The sequence below is a fragment of the Sorex araneus genome, chromosome 5, assembly GCF_027595985.1.
Source record: "Sorex araneus isolate mSorAra2 chromosome 5, mSorAra2.pri, whole genome shotgun sequence".
In the NCBI taxonomy this organism is placed as follows: Eukaryota; Metazoa; Chordata; class Mammalia; order Eulipotyphla; family Soricidae; genus Sorex; species Sorex araneus.
The window spans coordinates 2,662,745-2,678,803 of NC_073306.1; the positions used below are offsets into that span (position 1 = coordinate 2,662,745).

At 60.0% G+C, this 16,059-nt stretch overlaps 1 protein-coding gene across 1 annotated transcript; it reads right to left on the reverse strand.

Moving 5' to 3' along the window:
* Positions 1-871: 871 nt before the first annotated feature.
* TNFRSF9 (TNF receptor superfamily member 9) lies at positions 872-15,847 on the reverse strand. The gene is made up of 9 exons (XM_004607229.2): positions 13,904-15,847; positions 13,542-13,743; positions 12,075-12,254; positions 11,153-11,260; positions 10,239-10,376; positions 9,730-9,796; positions 7,896-8,026; positions 7,211-7,345; positions 872-1,769 (listed from the first exon to the last, which is right to left on the reverse strand). The coding sequence occupies exons 3-9, from the start codon at positions 12,172-12,174 to the stop codon at positions 1,681-1,683; spliced, it is 768 nt and encodes a 255-aa protein (XP_004607286.1). The 5' UTR covers positions 12,175-12,254; positions 13,542-13,743; positions 13,904-15,847; the 3' UTR covers positions 872-1,680.
* Positions 15,848-16,059: the final 212 nt, after the last annotated feature.

A 16,059-nucleotide genomic window follows, 5' to 3' on the forward strand; every position in this document is an offset into this window, starting at 1 on the left:
CACCGGCTGTACTATCGCTCCAGCCGGGGGTCGGGTGGGGGTGAGGGTAGTCAGTCAGATAACAAAAGCAGCAAAGGTGGAAACAGACCAAAAAGCATAAACATCGGCCCCTGCGCTGGGTGGGGGGGGGTCCGGCAGACGCTGTGAAAGGCCCCGCAGGGGGCGGCCGCACAGATGGAGGCAGAAGGAACCGACTGCGCTCAGCAGCGGGAGCCTTGACGCTGCAGCTAGAGAGGCAGAGCCCCCGGCTGGGCCGAGGTGAGCGGCACCCACCAGCGGGGCCTCGCAGTGAGAGGCCGAGGGACGGGGGGACAGCGAGGGGGCGCTGGGCTCGGGCTCTGGGCTCCTGACTGTGGCCGCCGCCGCCAGATGGAAGGGTCGTGACCCTGAAGGCGTCCGGCACGGTGACCTCCTCCCGCGCCGGCCACGAGGCGTTAGCCGGAATCCGCTCTAATCCCTGCACCCAAATCCCGGGGAAATAACACAGGCTGGAGCGTGGCCCCCTGTCAGACTGGGGGTGCAGCTCATGGCTGCCCGACGCAGCCGCTCCTGCACGCTCACACCCGAGACTGCCCCAGGGATCCGTGTCACACCCGCGACTGCCCCCGGGATCCGTGTCACACCCGCAAGTGCCCCAGGGATCCGTGTCACACCCGAGACTGCCCCCGGGATCCGTGTCACACCCGAGACTGCCCCCGGGATCCGTGTCACTCGCCCCAGCAAAGGAAAGCACGTGCGCGTCACTCAGGAGAGGGGACTGAGGGCTCGGGTGTATTTGCACACGTCTGTGTGGGTTCCGGGGGACGCATCTCAGCCGCGCACGGCGTGCGTGATCCCAAACAGAGCTCCGAGCGAGCAAAGCGGTCCCAGGAGCGCCGGAAACACAGCGCTATTCTGCAGAGCTCCGAACACGGGACAGCGTGACGCTGATAGTGGGGAGCACTGTGAGAGCAGACATTGTTTCTCTCTGTAAGCAAGGGAGTGCAGACCCCAGGCTGGGGTGCAGGTCGGGCTGACTGAGGACAGTCACGCTCGGGAGAAAAACATTCCCAGCCCAACGGTCCTGAAAGCAAACTTCTGTTTCGGCCCGGAAGTGCCAGGCTGGCGGTGCCGGCTCCGGGTCCCGGCACCCCTTCTCTTTCCGGCTCCTCCGCTGGCCATCACAGCTGACTTTCTGCATTTTTAAGAATCCAACCAAAGCCCAAGGAAGTTGGCACGAGGCCAGGGAAGCCCCAGGACACGCAGGGACGCTGGGCATCTTTCCAACTTCCTTGCCCGGACCCCAGTCTCGAGGTCCGTCCGCCTGGGCCTCGTGCCGACCGGCTGAATGGCCAGTGGGAATCGGGTCGGGGCAATTTCCTGCCTCCTCTGGCCGCAGTTATATCACATTAGCACAGGGCAAACAACGGAAACTGCTTTGACGATGGCTTCAGCTGGGTCACCGACCTCCTGATTGCAATCCGAATAGAATTCCTGGCGCAGTGCAGTGGCCGGGCCTGCGGGAAGCACGTGGGAAGGACCCTTGTCCCCAGTCCTGCCCCCTCCTGCTCACAGCGCTGAGGGGCATTTCTGGGTGTGTGGCGGAGACTCGGGGCCTTCTGAGTGGGTCCAGGATGGCGCCTGTCCATTAAGCTTTCTCTTCGCTTCGCTCGCGGACACGCTGCCGGCTGGATGCTGGCGTCACAGCACACGTTCCCCTGCTTCCTCCTCGGGACAGCGGCAGCTGCAGGCATCTTCCTCTTGGGAGGTGTGGACTGGACTGAAGAAGGCTGAGAGCAAAGCAAAAGACACTGAACCCTGGGGCTGGGGCATGACGCGGCAGGGGAGGCGTTTGTCCTGCTCACTGCCAGCCCCCGGTTCAATCCCCGGCCCCCAGCGGGTTCCCCAAGCCTGGCCAGGACCAATCCCTGAGCACAGAGCCAGGAGTAAGCCCTGTGCACAGCTGGGTGTGGCCCAAAGACAAAAACAACAATTAATTCAAAAGTCACTGAGTTCTGGCTTGCTTTGTCCGTTTCTCCTCTGCGGGCTGGGTCCCAGCCTCAGAAAGGGCTAAGCCGAGGTCCCCGCAGCAGGCTTAGCGCCCAACAACCCCCCCCCCCAACAGGCCAACGCAAATCTGAACTTTTTTTCAGGATGACTTTTTTGGGGCCCTGGGGGGAGCCACAGCCGGCAGTGCTCAGGGCTACTTCCCAGAGTCCTCAGGGAACCCTGTGGTGTGGGGATCAAGCCCAGACACCCCCTTGCAAAGCCTCCCTCGGCCCCGGAGCCTGTCCGGGTATTTTAAGACTTCTTTGACCAAGTCTCTGTGTTGGTGCTCTAGTTTACTTTCCACAAGGGAAACAAGTCTCGGTCGCGAGTCGCTCTAACCACAGAGTTAGTCACGTCCCAGCAGGGTTTGACCCTGCAGGTAACTGAGTCTGAAGATGACGTCAGCTAAGCGTGGGACCATCTGAATGAGATGCTGACGGCAGCACGGTTCTGGTGACGTGCCCAGGACTCTCACCGCTAGGAAGTTAAGGACCAAAGGATCCCTCGGTTTCTGGTTCTTTGTACGTGGTTTGGTTTGGTTTTGTTCTTGAGGAGAGGCAGGAGTTTGGGCCCCAGCTGGCAATACCAGGGGTGACTCCTCGCTCTGCAGTCAGGTATCACTCCCGGTATCACTGCTCAAAGGTCCTAAGGGATGCCGGGGATCGAACCTGGGTCAGCTGCATTCAAGACAAGCGCCCTACCCCCTGTGCTATCTCTCGGCCCCGGGTTCCACTGGCTCCTTACACGTGTTACCGTGAAGTCTCTGTGTACCTACTGAGCACCGCTCAATCCGGGACAGCAGCTTTGTTTTGTTCTGGTGGGTGGGTCACACCCAGCAGTGCTCAGGGGCTACTCCTGGCCTGGGGGTCACTCTGGGTGGTGCTCAAGGAAGCCAGGCAATGCTCTCGCCCCAGCCTCCTGCATACAGGCCCACACCATCTCTTTAGCCCCTGGGACACTATTTTTATAGTCTGACAAAGTAAAAGGCCCTTCCTCAATTTTAAGTGCGGTTTCTATTAAGAAAATAAATGAATAAATAAAACCCAAAATCCAACATCCAATATGAGCTCCAAGCTGCTCATGAAAAACTGGCCAGATATTCAGATACCAAGATGCGATCTTACTTGTTTGTTTCTTTTTTCTCTTTGGGTCACACCTGGCAATGCACAGGGGTTACTCCTAGCTCTGCACTCAGGAATCACCCCTGGCGGTGCTCAGGGGACCCTATGGGATGCTGGGAATCGAACCCAGGTCGGCCACATGCAAGGCAAACGCCTTCCCCGCTGTGCTATTGCTCCAGCCCGCAATCTTACTTTGGAAATGGCACCAAGGACCAGTTATAGAAAGAAAACGTGGAGGCCGAGGAGATTTCGGCGGGTCGGGGCCTGCACCCCGTGTCCCCGCTCGCACGATCGTTGCCGCCCCGAAAGCCACAGGTTGGCTGTGCGCATGAGCAAGGCGGCAGAGACTGTTCGAGAACAGTAGAAGCAGGATTCAGCAATATCTGAACAGAGACACTTACGAAAAACTTATCACAATACGACAGAAATCCAGACCGAGCAGTGTCAGCAGGAAACCAACCACATAGGTTACGGGGACAGAAGAGAGGGACAGAAATAACTTCCACATAAGTCAACTGATTTTCAACAAAGACGAGAGAGCGATTCAGGGAAGGGGGGTCTCTTCCCCACTGCTGCTGCTGCCGCTGCAATTGAACATCCAGAGGCAGGAAAAAAACCCAAACACAAACAATCTTGACCCACACCCCTCAGGTCTGTAAATTAAAAAAAAAAAATAGATGTAAATGTCAGACACTTAGAAGAGAACCACTGGGGAGGAACTGAATCTTTTTGACTTGGGAACTCGTACATTAAGAATGAGCAAATTGTGTGTTTTTTCTTTCTTTTCGGGTCACACCCGGCAGTGCACAGGGGTTACTGCTGGCTCTGCACTCAAGGAATCACCCCTGGCGGTGCTCAGGGGAACCTATGGGATGCTGGGAATTGAACCCAGGCCGGCCGCGTGCAAGGCAAACGCCCTCCCTGCTGTGCTATCGCTCCAGCCCCCAAGAATGAGCAAATTGAATCTCATCTGAATTTTAAAAAAACCTTTTCTCTGAAGAAAACTCAGGGCAAGGGCGAGGGCGAGAAGGCAGCTGTCCGCTGGGAGGAAGAGACTCACAGACCACAGGTGTGGCCAGGCCCAGATGGAGGCGTGTCGAGAACATTCTGTGGCTGGTCCAGGCGGCCGCTGGCAGAAGGAGCCAGAGGCACGGGGCGATGCATGCCATGGAGCCGACGGAAAGTCCATGCAAAAATAAGCACTTTTTAATGGCGAGAGGCCAGGCTAAAGGAGGTACTTTGGTGGGTTTTTTTTTTTTTTTGCTTTTTTTCAGTCACACCCCACGATGCTCAGGGGTTACTCCTGGCTCTGCACTCAGGAATTACTCCTGGCGTGCTTGGGGGACCCTATGGGATGCCGGGGATTGAACCCGGGTCGGCTGCGTGCAAGGCAAACGCCCTCCCCGCTGTGCTGTCGCTCCGGCCCCTAAAGGAGGTACTTTGGGATGACAACGTGTGGCCCCGCGCACGCTGGCGGAGAAACGGGGTCCATCCTGCATCACTGGTGGGACACCGAAGGGGACAACCCCACCCTCCCCGGGAAAAACTTTGGCAGCTCCTTAAAAAATTCCACATACGCTTAACATCTGACCCGGCCTTGTCCTCCCGGGTTTTGGCTTAGCAGTGTGGAGACACGTCCACGTCACACGTCCAGTCACCTGTACGGGACTATATTCACGGCAGCTCTCGATGCCATCAGCAACAGGTGAAAGGTGAAAGGTGAAAGGAACATGGAGCTCGAGAACCACCGCAACCTAACAATTCCCGCAGACAGACCGGGACACGGGTCTGTAATTCAATTTATGGTGTGACCCAAAAAGCAAAAAAATAAAAAATAAAAAGATTTAAGTGTGAGCTCAGTGATTTGAATCAGAGGTTAGACCTCAAAAGCAGAACCAAAAAAAAAAAAAAAAAAGCAGAACTGAGGTGGGAACCACCGCGTGGAGAAAGATAAATGCATGAACTTGATCAGCAGACTCAGAAGGCAGAGAATCACCCGGGAAGAGACTCTCCTGACAAGACAGAGACGGCCTGCGGGCCAGCTGCGGGCCTCGCCGGAGTCTGAGGGATGCTGGGAAAATTAACTTGGAACCAGGCCAAGATGGGGTCCTCGACCCCCACCCAGACACAAGGTGGGCAGCGGGGGGAGCGAGGGGGCGCGGCGGGGGACACCCTTGACCAGTCTGGAACGCGGCGGAAGCACAGGGCCCACGGCCACGGCCTCACCGTGCCAGCAGCACACGCTTACTGTTCACACAGAAACGCCAACTGCGGCTCGGGTCCCACACTGCACCAGAGAAAATGATTCACGCGACTTGATCTAGAAGTTTCCGAAGCCCCATCCGCACCGGGCAAGCAGCTTCTGCCGGAGTCAGGGCAGAGAATCCTCAGCGTCAGAGCAAAGGAAGGGGCCGGGGGCGGGGGACCGGGGCGACACACGGGAACGGCGAGTCTGAGGAGGAAGAGTCTAACGGGGAGACAGCTCAGCAGCAGAGCACCGGGCTCGTCCCCGCCACCACGGGGTACAGTGGCCTCCGAGCACCAAACTGGGAGCACAGCTGGGTGTGCTCAGACAAGGGAAAGCGGAACAAGGAGCACAGGGCCCTTTAAACAGTGCTGCTGAGTGGGACAAGGCACCGAGACAGCTTGCGGAGGCCGGCAGCGCGGGGGGCTGGAGGCGGGGAGGGTCTCCTGGGAACGGGCGCCCCATTTCCCGACCCGGCGAGGGGTCCTTTGGCGACAGTTCATGGAAGCCCACAGGGCTGCATCTCCCGGGTCTCTCGTGCTTTCTAGCGAGCTCTGAGCGAGCGCAGGGACAGGAGGAACAGGGCTGTCCTCACCCTCCCCGGGCTCGAGAGACTGTGGGCGCTCTCGTGCCTTGTCCACCCTGGGCCCCGCCCCGGCCCCCGCAGCGACTCTTAACATCCCCAAATAGACACTCGCTCTCTCAGGCCCTCGCGGAGGGTGGGGCTGTTCCGGGGTGAGGCCCGTGGCGAGGCCACTGCCGGGGACATGCCGTCCTGCAGGGAGACCGGAGCAGGGCGCCCTGTCGAAGGCGGCTCCAAACACGCCCGCACGCTCGCCCGCGCTCTGCCTGCAGCGCCTTCCCGAGGCAGGAACTGTCCTTTGGGGACTGTTGGTTTGTTTGCTTGCTTTTTGGGTCACACCCAGCGATGCTCAGGGGTTCCTCCTGGCTCTGCACTCAGGAATTACTCCGGGCGGTGTTTGGGGGACCCTATGGGATGCCAAGGATCGAACCCGGGTCGGCCGCGTGCCAGGCAAACGCCCTATGCGCTGTGCTATTGCTCCAGCCCCAGGAATTGTCTTTTTGAAAAATGATCTCCGGCACCTGCCTGGCTGAGCTGACACAGACACCTCCCGAAGCCACACCAGGGCTCGGGCCCACTGTATGTAGCTTCCCTCTCCCTCTGCACACACACACACACACACACACACACACACAGATTCAGACACAGATACACAGAGACACAAATACAGACACATGCAAGCCTACACACAGACACATAAGAGACACATACAGACACACACACTCTCGGACACACAAATACAAACACACTTCCCTGAGACCACACTACTTCCACTGCCGTATTTCCGACCTCCCCTTTCTCCAGCCCGGCTTTCGCTGCCCTTTGGGGCAGGCGAACTTGTCCTGGGCACTGCCGGGTGCCCAGTCACTCCTCTGATGCCTCACGACTCACAGGAGCAGGTGCTCCCACCTGGCCCCCTGCCCCCATACCTCGTGCTTTGCCGCACGTCCGGTCGGGTGCTAACCTCTGGGCAGCCCCAGTCCACTCTCATGGCATCCTCAGAACTCAGCATCCCCGCCAGGGAGGGCGGAGAGCGAGCACCGGGCTTCGGGCGCTGGCCTTGCCAGTGGCAGGCCCCTGTTGAGCCCCCGGCAATGCACAGGGTCCCCAGCGCTGCCAGGAGTGATGCCTGCACAGAGCCAGGAGTCCCCCTTGCGCGCACCCGTGTGGCCGACACCCTGTCCCTCTTTCCTCCCCGCCATAAAGTGCTCCTGGGCGTTTGGGGAGACTTACGCTGTTTGAGCAGGTCCAAGAGTTTCTTCCAGCCGTGTCTGACCACGGAGAGGCGGAGCATGAGGACGAACGCCAGGATGATGACTGCGGTGGACATCAGCAGGAGGAGGACAACGAGGAACTGGGGGGCGTGGCCTGCAGGGGACCGCGGGGAGGTGGGTTTCTGGACCCGGCGAGAGGAGAGGCCGCCCGCATGTCCAGCCACTGGCCGAGGGCTCTGCTGGCATGTCAGGCCAGCGGGACACAAACAAGACACAACAGGGCCAGAGCGACAGTACATTGGGGAGGGCACCTGCCTTGCATGCAGCAGACCCGGGTTCGAGCCCTGACACCCCATATGGTCCTCTGAGCCCCGCCAGGAGAGATCCCTGAGCACAGAGCCCAGAGTAAGCCCTGAGCACTGTCGGGTGTGCCCCCCCCAAACTAACAACAGACTTTTGCTAAAGGTTACGAGAGTTAAGTGGCTGGTCTCTAGGGTACACTGGGGTGTCCCCGTCCCACTGGGGGGACCTCGTGTTCCCTCTGGCTGTCACATGTCTCACACTGAAAGCCTGGGAAACCCCCGTGGGTCCTGAGAAGGCAGGGGGGCTGCTGCAGGCGCCCACAGTGGGCCGAGACTGAGGACCACGAGGCAGCGGGCTCCTCCCCCTCTCCAGCGCGACGGCCAGCGCGACGGCCCGGCTACCTGGTGCTCCGGCAGGCGTGAGCCTGGTGGTGGACGGTGCCGCCGGTGAGAAGTCTGCCGGGTCCGGGCCACACACCACATCTCTGTCCTTCGATCCAGCGGCCAGCACAGACTTTCCAGCCAGAGAGCAGCTGAGGGGGCCACGGGAAGGGCCCACAGGATTAGTGGAGGTGCAGCGCACTGACCCAAACGCTACTATCAGCGGCTAACAGCCTGCCACGAGCCCTGGGGTGCCGGAGACTCAGATCCCAGGAAGCCCTCCCTGATTGCCTGTCCTGCACCCGGACAGCACCGTCAGCCCCTGCCTGCCAGCTAACGGGCACTCTTTCTTCCCAGGGCCAGTGCCCGGGGCAGCGTGGCCCAGGCGGCTTCTCCTGGTCCCTCTCTTCCGCCCAGCTTCTAAAGCCTCGGGGATTGTGTGTAGCACACGCATGACAACTCAGCCCCAGGCTTAGGACTCTGCCCTCGTGACGTGCTGGCATCGCCGAGGCCTGGGCTAGGGCTCTGGCGCGGCCACTGTGCAGGGTGTCTTCAGGGCACATTGGGAACCTCTGTAAGCCTCAGTTTTCTCTGCAAAGGACTGACTTCATGGCCCAAGGCAGCGGGCCCAGCTCTGCACCGCCTGGGCCGGGCTCTTGCCCAGCCAGGAGCGGCTGTTCATCCTCAGGCCATCTTTCCCCACCAGCACGATCACTGTGGCCAGCATACGAGCATCACCCTGGCCCTAGGTATCGGCAGCAAATTAGCATAATTGTTAATATCACTGTCATCACCATCGCCCTCTGCTGCTCACTGCTATTATTACATCAGCACGGTCGGTATCGCCACCATGAGGGACATCATCATCACCATCCTCGTGACCACTATTATCCTTGCCACTGTTATCCTTGTCACCAGTGTCACTGCCATGAGGACCAATGCCATCGCCCCCACGATCACCTCCGCCACCATCACCCCCCCCCGTCCTCTTCTTTCCTTTTGTCCCTGTATTCCTCCCAAACTAACCTATTCTTACAAAGCCAGTGTGATGCTCTCTGTGCACTCCCTTGACTGTTCAAAGGCATGTGTGGTAAGAGGGCTTAAAAAAAAAAAGCCTTTCTATCTGTTGCAAACCAAGACTTTTGTAAAAGATAACTAAAATCTCAATATAAAAGAAAAAGGGTGTTTCTAGTAAAATCAAATTCTTAAAAACAAAATCCTTCAAAACACAATCCTAAACTTTCATTATTAGTGTCAGTAGATACGTGTGACTTCCGATTTGCTTTGTCAAGTCTCAAACCGTTTGCTCTCCAGGCAGGGGGGAGGGGCGTGGAGGGGCGTGGAGGGGGGCGGTGCTAGCTATGGCAGGGAAGAGACCATGGACGTCCAGCTCCTGTCATCGGCCACACTTGGAGCAGGGCTGGTCCAGATCAGGGAACAGGAACATTCCCGCGTGTACCGACAACTGTTTTCCTGCCTATTATGATCCTACTGTCCAGATTCTGTCTGGGGATCAGGAAGCATCCTCTACCTCCCCCGGGGACCTCTCTATAAGGCAGGCTCATGGGTGAGAGAAGGGAAGAGCAGAGAAGAGATGAGCCGGAAGGAAACAAGTCCCATGGCCGAGAGTGACTCGGCCGCTGCCACATCTGAGAGGCGCCCGGGTAAAATCTGTGGGGGAGAACATCTACTCTGGGGACCAAACCACTGTTCCCCTGGGCTGTGCCCACTCTGACTCTCGGCAGTTATTTCTTCTGCCAGTTGGAGGGCTTTAAGAGACATCAGTGACAACATCGCTTGTCTCTGAGAAGTGTGACCCCACCGCCTGTCCCGTAAGCCAAGGAGCCATACGTACTCTGTCCAGGCTCTGCAGGCGCCACGCTCCTCGTCGTAGAATGTCCCAAAGGCACAGTCCTTACAACCTTAGAAAAGAGTAAGACAAAGCAGCCATTTCAGAGGCAGCGTTTCCAGGAACTGTCACTTTCCCGGACGCACTCAATCCCAGGCCGCAGTGTACAACGAGGGAGATCATGCGACATTCTTGAAGCCCAATCCCAAGCTGACTGGGCATGAATGATCCTAACCGTCCACGGAGTGTTGAAGGTCAGTGCCTGCTGCTGGGAAGGGAGGGATGTTGGGGTTTCAAGTGATTTCCATTGACTGGGAAAATGATCCTGTAAATATAACATGCTGGATTTCCTGGTTCACTACTTGTCCTGTTAAGCTTCTACCAACCTCTCTTTCCCTTTACAGTCAAAGCCCCGAGGCCACTGCTGATGACCCGTGTGTAGATCACACACACACACACACACGTTCACACACGCACACACGTTCACACACCATCTTCCTGAGAAGCGCACTCACCCTCCTGGGTTAACTCTTGCCCTTCTGCACAGTCCTGTTTGCACTGGGTGCACCCGGCGTCCACGCAGCGGAAGCCGGGCACGCACTCGCACTCTGTGTTGCTGGTTTCAGAGCAAGGCTTCCTGGTCCTGAAGACGCCTGCACGACACCGTGTTCCCTTACCCGGGTACCAGCTTCTGCTTGACACTGGAGCCCAGAACCGCGCTCCTCAGCAGACCCCCGCTGGGGGCGAGAGGCCAGGGGCCGAGTCTCTCCGGAAGGCTGACCGACTCACTCTCAGCTCGCTAGGGCGCACCTGCTCCCGTGTCCAGTGACCGTCCCGGGGCCGGGAGCTAGTCCAGTCGTCAGGGGACAGGCCTAGCATGCTTGGTCCGAGTCTTGGCACCATAGGGTCCCCCCAAGCTTGCTGGGGACACACCTGCAGGCCCCCAGCACCACCGTGTGTGGGGCCCGGAGTCCCCCGGCACTGGTGGGCAGCCTGGGTGCCCCTGGCACAGCGGGAGCTGAGCAGTACTGAGACTACAGCACGTGTGCCAGAGGATTGCCCGGGGGCGCCCAGAGCTTCCTGATCCCCCCATGGGTCCCACCCCCGCCCCCAAATAAAATTCAATCTATTAGTTACTCTTGTTATAGGAAATTTCGTTCCTTGGATGGGCTTACTTAAAAAGGAATTTCTGGAGGGATTTTTTAGTGTTTTTTTGGGGGGTGCACCCTTCAGTGCTCAGGGCTCACTCCTGACTCCGCACTCAGCGGGGATGGAACCCGGGTCAGCTGAGTGCAGGACAGGCGCCCTCCCCACGGTGCTGGCTCTGCAGCCCCCAAAGGAAGCTCCACCTTGACACATGCCACTTAGAAGGGGGCTGTGGCTAAGGAACCCAGCTTGGGTCTGCGCCAAGCCCGCCTGGCACGCATACCTTCACACGTTCTGCATATGTCACAGGCCTTTTGCCCACTCTTGCTGGAGAAGCTGTTGGGGGGGCAGCGGAAGCAAGTCTGGTTTGCGGCTTTCCCACAGAAAGTACCTGAGGAGGACAGACAAGAGCTGGGTACCTGACAGTGGACAGTCAGCACTGCAAGCATCAGGACAGCGAGAAAATGAGAGCAGACAACGGCGAGTCCGTTCCTAGACGCCACTGTGGTAGACTTTTGCTTCAAAAGTCCAAAAACCGGCTGGAGCGATAGTACAGCGGGGAGGGCATTTGCCTTGCACTCAGCCGACCCGGGTTCGATTCCCAGCATCCCATAGGGTCCCCCGAGCACCACCGGGAATAATTCCTGAGTGCAGAGCCAGGGGTAACCCTGGTGCATTGCTGGGTATGACCCAAAAAAGCAAATAAATAAAAATAAAAGTCTGAAAACGCTCCACTGGCAACACTGCCCTCCAAAGCCCCCCACTGGCAAGGCTGCCAGAGCGTCGTTATTCCCTTGGGATGGCAGGGAGGCATCGCTCAGCAGAGCCGCAGGGAGAAACGCCTTGGGCGCCTGCGGGATGGACCAGAGTGATGCTCGGTGCACCCTTCACGGGGACGCTGGGGAACGCTTCTTTCTGGCCCCGTGCAGCCGCCTGCTACTGCCTTGCTCCTCGCTGTGGCCTGGAGCTTACCCTTCCCGAGGCCCGGCCATGGGGCCGCGAGCCCCCCTCACCCGCATCCGCCCCCAGGCACTCCACACTGGCTCCCAGCCGGCGCTGGGGCAGGAGAGAGGCCGGGAGGGGCCTCCGGAGAGGAGGCAGATGAATGAGTGACAGATCACTATCAGGTGGTCAGGACCCCACTCTTCCGCTAGTGAGATCCAAGGAATCGAGTTTCCAGGGGTCGGTCACAGGGTCGTTCTTACCCGCCGCGCAGGCGCTACACGGGCCCGGCAGAGACCCGGTCTTGGCGAGATTCGTGACGAGCAGCACCGTGAGCACCACGTTGGCGCAGCCCTTGCCCATGGCGGGGCCCGGGGACGGCCCTCGCAGAGCGGGTGCCGATGGGCTTTCTAACGGGAGCCGCTGGTGTCACCAGAACCACTCTGCAGGAGAGAAACATTCTGGAGAGGAGGTGGTTTCCAGCTTCCACCAGGGCGCACACAGACCCCACCAGGTCCTAACCCGGGGTCTTCAGGAGCAAGAGGGGGAGCGGAAGGAGGAGCACGAACGGGAGGACAAGGAGCTGGAGGAGGCGGAGGAGTGGAAGGAGAGTGGGAAGAGTAGGAGGAGCAGGAGGAGGAATGGGAGGTGGAAGAGAGGCAGGAGGAGGAGGAATGGGAGGAGGGGGAGCAGGAGGAATGGGAGGTGGAGGAGCGGCAGGAGGAGGAGGAATGGGAGGAGGGGGAGCAGGAGAAGGATGAGGAATGGGAGGTGGAGGAGAGGCAGGAGGAGGAGGAATGGGAGGAGGGGGAGCAGGAGGAATGGGAGGTGGAGGAGCGGCAGGAGGAGGAGGAATGGGAGGAGGGGGAGCAGGAGAAGGATGAGGAATGGGAGGTGGAGGAGAGGCAGGAGGAGGAGGAATGGGAGGAGGGGGAGCAGGAGGAATGGGAGGTGGAGGAGAGGCAGGAGGAGGAGGAATGGGAGGAGGGGGAGCAGGAGGAATGGGAGGTGGAGGAGAGGCAGGAGGAGGAGGAATGGGAGGAAGGGGAGCAGGAGAAGGATGAGGAATGGGAGGTGGAGGAGCGGCAGGAGGAGGAGGAATGGGAGGAGGGGGAGCAGGAGAAGGATGAGGAATGGGAGGTGGAGGAGAGGCAGGAGGAGGAGGAATGGGAGGAGGGGGAGCAGGAGAAGGATGAGGAATGGGAGGTGGAGGAGCGGCAGGAGGAGGAGGAATGGGAGGAGGGGGAGCAGGAGGAGGAATGGGATGAGGAGGAGCAGAAGGAGGAGGAGTGGGAGAAGGGGGAGCAGGAGGAGGAATGGGATGAGGAGGAGCAGAAGGAGGAGGAGTGGGAGGAGGGGGAGCAAGAGGAGGAGGAATGGGAGGAGGAAGAGGAAAGGGAGGTGGAGGAGCGGAAGGAGGAGGAGTGGGAGGAGGGGGAGCAGGAGGAGTAGGAACAGAAGGAGGAGCGAGATGAGAAAGAGGACTGGGAGGAGGGGGAGCAAGAGGAGGAGGAATGGGAAGAGGAGGAGGAATGGGAGGAGTGGGAGGAGGGGGAGCAAGAGGAGGAGGACTGGGAGGAGGGGGAGCGGCAGGAGGAGGAGCGTCACGGGGTGGCGGCGGTGAAGTCAGCCCCTCAGGGCCAGCCCTCACAGGTGTGCCGAGGAAGGCGCCCTGCCCAGCACCTGCTGCAGCCCAAGCGGGAGGGGAGCGAGGGTTCGGGGAGACTTACAGCGAGCCCGAGGTCGCACCCGGGGGACAGTGCCGGCCTGCAGAGGGGACGCGTGCCCGCTTCAGAGGCAGACGCGCCTGCAGGCTGCAGCGGCTCTGTGTCCTGCCCGGCCAGGCAGAGGGAGCCCCGCACCGCGCTCCCGGCCTCTCAAGCCCTCAGCACATCCTCCCAGACGGCAGAGGCGAGACGCAGAGCTAAAGAGCTAAACAGCAAAAGGAAAAATTAACTCTCCAGCCCGGCTCCTCATCTTGCTGTCACGGGCTACAAATACAAGTGCTTAGCCCAGCGGAGAGACACCCCCGGCCCTGGGAGCAAAGCTCTAGCCTTCCCCTCGGACCCCCGCCGGCCCCCAGCACACTGACCTTGATCGCACCGGGTGGGCCGCTGGCTCTGCTAGTGTGAGTGGGTTCAAGGCTGCAGGCAGCCGGAGGGCCTGCAGTGACTCACACGGGGGGCGGGGCCGCGCGGGAAATCCCCACCCAGAAGTGGTTCACTTGATCTTTGCTGACCCTGAATTCCCCTGGGCCCCCCTTGATAGTGTCACTGATGTTTCTTGGAAGCCATTCTCGGCTGCCAGGACCAGGACGAGGGTCAGGGCAGGGGAGGCTGCGTCCGTCGAGGCAGCTGACCGCGGGAGAGTTTTGGCCAGGCTGGCCGGAGAGCGGGGGTCACGCCTCCCCCCGGAGCCCCACTCTGTGCCAGGCCAGGGCGCGGGCCCTGCCCCTGGGCACAGCGGAGGTCCCTGGTTCTCCATGGAACCCCACGCGTCACCCCCGCCGCACCCTCTGTGTGATGGAATGAAACCCCGAGAGGGGCCGCTGGCTCCTTCCTCAGTTGCTGGCCGGGGGACAGAGGGAGCTGGGGGACGGGGAGGGGCTTCAGGGGCCTCCCGGTCGGGGGCCGGGTCAAAGTCTCTGGGCGCTTTCTAGGAAGGTATTATTTCCCAAACTGTGAAGGGAGAACGGGAGGAGAAGGCGAAGAGGCAGAGGAGGAAATGGACGGGAAGGGGAGCGCGAGGAGGAGGAGTGGAAGGGGGAGAGGTGGAAGAGGAGCAGGAGGAGGAGGACGGTGCCAGGAGGCCGGGAGCACCGAGAGACCGGGCACCCCTGGCGGAGGGTGACACGGGCACACGCGCTGCCCGTGAGAACACAGGCAGGAAAGCCGTTTTCCCGAGGGACTCACGGAGGCCCGTTGTGGGACAGGGGCTGACCGGAGAGCCTTGCTGAGCGCTGCCCACTGCCCTCGACACGCCTGTCCCTCTGGACACTCTTGGCGGCACCGTGCCCACAGCAGAGACTCGGACTCCCCTGCCCTCTCCGCAGGTGCCCTGGAGCTCCCCGGGTGGGCTCAGAGGGGACCCGGCCTTCCAGAAACATCTCTACTACCCGCTCATCAGACGTTAAGTCCCCCCACGGCCAGTGCTCAAGACTCCAGGGTCAGAGAGAGCTGAGCAGGGAGGGCGCGTGCCTTTCCCACTGTCACCCCGGGGTCCGACCCTGGCACCCCAGACGGCCCTCTGAGCTCCAGCAGGAGTGACCTGGCGCCCCAAACTAAAAGCTTCTGTGTCCCCGCCTGTCCCAGGCGATGCCAATACTTGGAGCCCTAAGCTGACCGGGAAGAACCGGGCGAGTGACCAGGGAACAGGGCAGCGGGAGGCCAACCCGTAAGCGCGGCGACGTCCCCCTGGGTCCTAACTCCAGAGTCCGCAGTGCAGGGAGACGCCTGGCCGTGTTCGGAGGTTCGGGGGTCCAGCGGTCACACCTCCAAGCACGGTGGGTGCTGTCGAGTCAAATATGTTCCGTGCCGGCAGGGCGCCCACCCCAGTCACCGACAAGCCCCTCGCTGGCAAAGGGGAGCCCTGGCCCTGCCTCTGGGCCGCCCCAGGGCCGTGGCATCTGCTGTGACGCAAGAGCCGTAAGCAGAGGAGCCCCTGAAGACGCAGGCTCCGAGGGTGACTCTGTTCACTCCCATCTGGCTCGGAAAGTCCTCGTGAATTACCCTGGAACTCACAGTTGCAAAATGCAAGAAAGCTGGGCAGCCTGTGAATGAACGCACAACTGCTCAGCCTCTGAAACAATCAAACCAAAAACACTCACCCCTGACTGCAGGGCCACTTCCTCATAAAAACCAACCGGACCCACAACGCCAAGAAGGTCATTGACTGTGTGCAAGAAGATACTTAATCAAAATGGAGTCTGATTTCAAAAATGGGGGTTGGGGGGTGGATACCACAAAGAGCCAGAGTCTGGGTTTGATCTCCAGCGCCACATGGCCCCTGACACTGCTGGGAGTGACACCCAAGCAGAGTCGGGGTGGGGGGGCCCTAGCCTCAGCGTCCCTCACTGAAGCCCCCTCAAAAATACAACAATATAAAAGTTTTCCAGGGGCTGGAGCGATAGCACAGCGGGTAGGGCATTTGCCTTGCACGCGGCCGACCAGGGTTCTAATCCCAGTGTCCCATATGGTCCCCTGAGTACCGCCAGGGGTAATTCCTGAGTGAAGAGCCAGGAGTAACCCC

Bases quoted from the DNA above. Each gene is read 5' to 3' on its own strand.
- TNFRSF9 (XM_004607229.2), bottom strand. From the start codon at position 12,174: ATGGGCAAGGGCTGCGCCAACGTGGTGCTCACGGTGCTGCTCGTCACG. The intron at 7,346-7,895 runs GTAGCCGGGCCG...GGTCCCCTGCAG, and splicing joins CACGCCTGCCGGAGCACCAG to GCCACGCCCCCCAGTTCCTC. The intron at 1,770-7,210 runs GTAAGTCTCCCC...CTTTGCTCTCAG, and splicing joins CTTGGACCTGCTCAAACAGC to CCTTCTTCAGTCCAGTCCAC.